Source organism: Octodon degus, unplaced genomic scaffold, assembly GCF_000260255.1.
Source record: "Octodon degus isolate 3935 unplaced genomic scaffold, OctDeg1.0 scaffold00295, whole genome shotgun sequence".
NCBI classification, from domain to species: domain Eukaryota; kingdom Metazoa; phylum Chordata; class Mammalia; order Rodentia; family Octodontidae; genus Octodon; species Octodon degus.
In genome coordinates, this window is record NW_004524871.1 from 680,696 (window position 1) to 687,145 (window position 6,450).

The 6,450-nt window shown below is 41.2% G+C and overlaps 1 protein-coding gene across 1 annotated transcript in view; it reads right to left on the minus strand.

The window, feature by feature from the left end:
* The window catches only part of Seh1l (SEH1 like nucleoporin), a 62,401-nt gene that overhangs the window by 28,248 nt on the left and 27,703 nt on the right, over positions 1–6,450 (minus strand). Inside the window, exons 2-3 of the mRNA XM_012512960.2 lie at positions 4,560–4,771; positions 2,136–2,234 (exon numbers count right to left, since the gene is read on the minus strand). Of these exons, the coding sequence (XP_012368414.1) occupies positions 2,136–2,234; positions 4,560–4,771 (311 nt within the window). The remainder of the gene's footprint in view (positions 1–2,135; positions 2,235–4,559; positions 4,772–6,450) is intronic.

Sequence of the window (6,450 nt, forward strand, 5' to 3'; positions counted from 1 at the left end):
ATAATAGCTGAGATCAGGTGGTAAACCAAGACTGATAGGCAAAGGCCCCCAGAATAGTAGGGGCTTTTATTTATACTTTTTTTTTTTTTTTTTTTTGGCGGAATTGGAGATTGAACTCAGACCCTTGTGCTTGCCAGGAAAGCACTTATTCTACTAAGCCATCTCCGCGCCCCTTATTTATACCTTTGCAAAGTTACAAGACAAAATGTTGATTAGCAACTAGTAGCCCACAATGTCCGGGCAGGATGTTTTTCTTAAGACTGAGGTAACTTGACTGCTTTAGGCAACGAGGCCTCATCCTGTCCTCTCGTGTATGATCAATTTCTAGCTTTAGCCACTCCCAACTTAAGTTTCTCTAGTAAACCCTGACTGATACAACAGCCAGAAATTCCTGCAGTTTCACCTGCAGTTTAGTCCTAGATGCCAAGACCAGACCCAGCAAAGTGAAGAGCACACATCCTGTGGTCAGTGCCTGGGACAACTCTACTCTGGCCACTTTTAGCAAGAAACAGCAGCACGAGAGCAGACTGCACTGTGCCCAGGACACTGATAATGACACCAAGGAACGTCCAAGGCATATCAGCCTTCCCCGTGGGGCCTGACTTCCATCCCACAGAGACCATAAGCCAATGAAGGCCACCAAGACTGTCACAGAGCCAGACAGATATCTAGTCCCCAGCCTTTCACAGATCTTCCCACCTGTGTGTCCCAAAGTGCTCACATGAGTGGCCCTAGTAAGCATATTCCCCTCACCAAGACCCCCTGGACACACAACTGGTGACACAGCAGAGGCACTGCCCCTTTGGTCAGGTCATCCTAGGCCGCTCAGCACACAGCCCCTCTCTACACGCTACACTCTGCTTTCCTCCTTTCCTCACTGCTGCCAGAGCTCTTTCCCGAGGTACATGAAGGTCATTCTACCATACCCTTCAGAAGCCCAAACGCTGGCAGGAGCAAAGCAGGCCTGGCAGGAAGCACAATTCACATCTGTACCAATCTCCACTGTCCTCCTGGACTGGCACCATGCCCAGGGTCTTACTCAGGCTTCCCCTCTGCCTGGACCTTATACATGCTGTTGAAAAGGTCTGACATTTTTTTCCCTTACCTGAGATAAACTATATACTTTAGTAGTGATTAATTTAAGGCTTTTTGTATCTGAAGGAAATGAATGACAATAAACTAAGGAACAAATTAAAAAGATCCTGTTTCTCCTCCTGACACCTACATTAGACTCTGGTCACTCTGCTCTGTTGGTCTCTTCATTTGCAAAACAATGCTGATGTTATAGCTACAGCCCCTATTCACGATACCTAAATTCCTAACACAGTGAATGCGCCCTACAATCTACATGTGCGCACAGCATTTGTATCATCTTGAAGCTTTCTACCCGCCTCCAATTCATCACAGATACACCTGAAGCCACTTCTTATTGCAAATGGTCCACTGCTCTTCATCTCCACTGCTGCCGTCCTCCCTCAAAACCACTGTCTCCTCCCACCTGGAGGAGAAAGCACTTCAACTGACTCTGCTCATGTCGACACATACTGCCCACCCTCTTGTTATTACTCTCATTCATGGGACCTGCGGGTGCCACAGCAACATGGGCTCCAGGTCTCCTCGAGCTGTCCTGCTTCTCAGCACACTAGCTCTGCCTCTGGTGTTGCGCTCAGCTTGCCCTTGTTTCTAGGCCTATCTCACTAACAGCTACCCTGCTGTTGGTCGTTCTCTTAGTGGACCATCTTGGTCCCCTAATCCTTCCGTGATTAGGTTCCCCAGACAGAAACTCTTTACCACCACCTCAAATTAAGTCAGTTCATAAAATTCATCCCTTTTTTTAACTATAATTTTTTCTTTCCCCGGCAAGATGGTTCATAGAAGATCAATCCCCCTCTCCTTAAGCCCACATTACCCAAGGTTCACACAGCAAAGGAAATCAATAGGTATGTAATAAATGAGTTATAATTCTGCTAACAAAGGAATGGTGTTTTAAAATTAAATGCCGGCTGGGGAGATAGCTCAGTAGAATAAGTGCTTGCCTGGCAAGCACAATGGCCTGAGTTCAATCCCCAGTTCCGAGAAAAAAAAAAAAAAACAAATGCAATTCTGAGCATAACGAGCACTGAGGCAATACTTACCTGATGTTTTCATTGTATTCAAAAATCTGGACCTTGGCCATAGCATTTGGGCTACTATCATCACTTCCAACAGCGATCATGGGTGCATGAGCACGAGAGCTAGAAACAAAACAAACATTTCACATCAGGAATCAAGGCACTAGAATAGCAGCCCAGATGGGAATCATGTCCATGTCTCTGCCATCCACCTGCACAGCCAAACCTTGAAGCATGTGTCTCAGAATGTCAAATACAAGAGCTGGGACACCACCATTCTCATTCCTTAAACTACATTTTCTACAGCTGGAAATGAACCCTTTTCCCAAAATAAAGTTTCAGGTATTCAATAAAGACTGATGCTGAGACATCTTAGCAACTTTTCCTCTTGAAACATCTACTAAATAAAAGGATCCCTGCTGAGGCCAACTTCATGACAAAAGGTTTTCAATGCTTTGTATGGCAAGGAGAAGTACATGTGCAAGAAGAGTAGAAAACAGCCCAGAAAGTCCTCTCAAGACTCGAGCATGGACTAAAGTGAACAATGACTTAGATGGTTTCTTGTTTTTACATCTAATTATCTGTTTATCAACTTTCTCTGCCTTCCTCATCCAGGTTAACGTCTCTGTGAACAAAGCACCCTTGCTCTTTACCTTTGACCTCACCATTATGATTTGCACATCTCTTTTAAGATATATCTCTTAAGAGAAAAACAAAAAGTGGTAATTGAAAAAATAAGTTTTGGTTCTTTATTAGTAAAGTTTCAGATAATAATAATAATACATCATCTAATGTAAAAGCAGCCATCAGAACATAACACCAGTCTTTTCTTCAGAAACAAAGTTTACCTAAAACAGATTATATTTACATCTAAAATGCACACTTACATAATCTAATGTTGTAAATGTGGTTGCAAATTTTAGAATCAACTAGTACTCAAAGACAAAATATAGATGCACATTAAAATATGTAAATGTTATTAACATAAAGCTTGCCAAAATATACATGAATATATTAAAATATGTAAATATTAACATACCACCTTATATGCAAAATTAAGCTAATTTCTTTTTATGAGAAATCACTATCTAAAATTTGATGATATATCAACATAAATTTGAAAATTTTAAACTATCAATGTTATCACAAAATATCTACCAACCATACCACAGAAGTCAGAAAGTTTCAAACTGCTACATTCACTTTTCATATCAATAAGTACAAATGCTAAAGACAACTACAACAAGAACCAGTGATGAGCCGGGGAGATGGCTCAGTAGAATAAATGCTTCCTCAGCGAGCACAAGGGTCTGAGTTCAATCTCCAGTTCCACAAAAAAAAAAAAAAAAAAAAGTCAACAAGAACCAGGGGTATAAGTAAAAAATTAAAAAACATAATACTATCAGAATTAAAGGCTATGAATAGAATTACTATTTTAGAGGCTAAAGAACTTTGACTTTTGTTTTGAATTCTTCTGGATTGAGATTTTTTTTTTTTCTTCAAGTGATTCTTACAGTTTTACAAATCAATTAAGTAACTGGCATATGCATATAATCACAATTTACAGAGCAGATCAAAAGAGAATGACAGGACAGGGGAGATGGCTCAGTAGAATAAGCACTTGCCTGGCAAGCTCAAGGGCCTGAGTTCAGTCCCCGGTTCCGCAAAAAAAAAAAAAAAGAGGGAGAGAGAGAGAGAGAGACAGAAAAGGGCTAGATACACATATATGAGAAAATACCCATAATGTTTTTGTAAACAAGAAAAAGGACAATGTATGAGTTTACATATGTCTGTTGTGATAGGTTTTTCGAAGGCAATGAAGCAGAGAAACAGAAGTAAAAGGAAAGGGGGCAGCTTCATTATCTTTGAGGACATGGAGAGAACATAAGGGAGATGGGATTCTCTGATCCAAGATAATGGGAGGCTGAGGCTTTATGGATTCTTGCTAGGGGTGGAGTTTGAGGGGCAGGTTTAATGACATCTAAGGAGTTGATTGGGGCCTCCCTTGTGTTGCAGGCAAAGTGAAAAGAAACAATATCCAGGACTGGGTTGGGGAAGAAGGGGAAAGTGGTCTTTGAGAAGATCTGTTGTTTTAAGGGCTTCGGCTAGGTTAGATGACCACCATAATAACTCAGTAGTGCATACTAGCACCAGAGCCTACCATGCACTTCTATGTGTCTGCCTATATTTGCATATGTCTGTGTTTATGGATATATTCATACATACATAAAAAATTCTCAAAAAGCTTGCATCAAAATATTTACAAGGCCTGCCATCCGCTTTGGTGTAAAAATATATGGACAAGAGATATCACAAGGTAAAATGGGAATTCATTTCAAATAACATATTTAAGAAAGCATTTTTTGAGAAAATATACCATCAAAGTCTTACCTTAAAAATGACTACCTTCTTTTACCAGAGCACAAGAGGTTTGATACATAAGCTTACCTTGAAGGATTCCAAGAAATGCAGCTGCAGCTTAGTTTACAAGAGATCTCATGCTGTAGGGACCACTGACTGAGGTTCATGACATCGGGTGCCTCGTAGATTCTGACTATTCCATCCGCTGAGCAGGTGGCCAACATGAGGCCCATGTGCTTGGGAGCAAACTTCACATCAGTAACAGATGTTCTGCTATCAACCAGCGTTGTCCTCTTCACCTGAAAAAGTCATTAGCAAACTCAATTACACATAAAAGAGAATAAAGTTGGTAGGTCAAAGGATGATTGGTTCTAGTATCACACAAAGTCTTCTGCTAATTAACAGGCATATAATCTTGAGTAGGTTATTTAAAACCCATCACAGTCTCAATGTCCTACAAAGTATTTTGCAAAATATCATATACATAATGATCACCAACAATTTAGAAAACTGTAATTAACTGCTGCCTTTACTGTCTGCTTTAGAAAGCCTACCTTTCTTGTATATATAAATGGTCATAAACCCAGAAAATGTTAGAATTTTCACAGAAGAATTTGTCACTCTGTCAAACAAAGCATGTGGCAAGCAGTAAACTAAATTACTTCAGATCCTTTAACGGTAAACAGAAGACCTGCAACTTTTCTCACGCACAGGTGTCTTCACCCCACTTGGATCAGGCACTGTGATAATTACATATTCTTTTTTTTTTTTATGAATTTAGGACAGGGTCTACAGGGTCTACAGGGTCTCACTACGTAGATGGCCTCATAGCGCTCCTCCTGTGTTCAGCCTCCCAAGTGCTGGCATTACAGGCGCGCACCTCCATGGCCAGCCTCAATCCGGCTCCACGCACCCGGTGGCAGGGCTCGCACAATCCAGCCGCTACACTCTGCCAAAGCAGGCTTTAGTCCGCTGAGCTATCTGGTCAGCCCTATAATTACATATTCTAACATCACATTTAAAGTCATTTTCTGAGACCAATCTAGGTCTAATCTAAGACAAATTTGACTCAAGATGTCCAAAAAATTTTAGAACACTAACACTTTACCATTTGCAATTAGCCAAATACTCCAGGAGCCTTAGTATTCAAAGAATACTACATAAAAAAGAAAGAAGTGTCTGAGGGGTGGGGGGACAGCTCAGCAATACAAGCACCTGTCCAGCAAGCCCAAGGACTCAGGTCTGATCACTGGTACTGTATCCCATGCCAACCCCTGGGAACCTGGGAGTGCCATGCCACAAAAACTGGGCACAGTGGCCCTGGGCAGGTGAGACATAATCACTATGAGTCCCGCTGTGTAGCAAAACCCTGTATCAAATAAAGATTAAAAAAGAAAGAAGTGTCTCAGTAAAATTTCATCTACAAACACCACTGAATAACACCACGAATGGTGAAAACAAAATGTACAATTATCTTAGTTATCTTCCCTTCTTTCTTTCCTCTATTCTCTCATCTGTCATCATTCGTTCACTTGAGCAGTTTCTTTCTCTGTTACAATATCTGTTGTACTTTTTGTTTTAATATGTTTGACCAATTTTGCATGCTTCTATCTGGTAATCTGAACAAATACTTTGAAGACAACAATATGCAATATAACAACCACAGTTTTCCTATCATCTTGTTTTGAAATTGTATATTGTTTGGAATATTTTTAAATTTTTTCTTCCTCTAAAATAAAAAATGTACAGGCCCAGCGAGTGAGTGAGACGACCAAGGGCCCGCTGGATCCTGAATAGATCCAGAGCGCAGACCCGGCGAGTGAGTAAGACCGCCCGGGGCCCACGGATCCTCATTCGACCCAGAGCGCAGGCCCAGTGCGGAACCCTTCAGCAGAACTCCCTGCAAAGAGGCTAGAGGCAAGACTCATCCAGCTGATTCAGGAGCAGAACATCTTGCCAGAGAGACACAAAGGGTTCA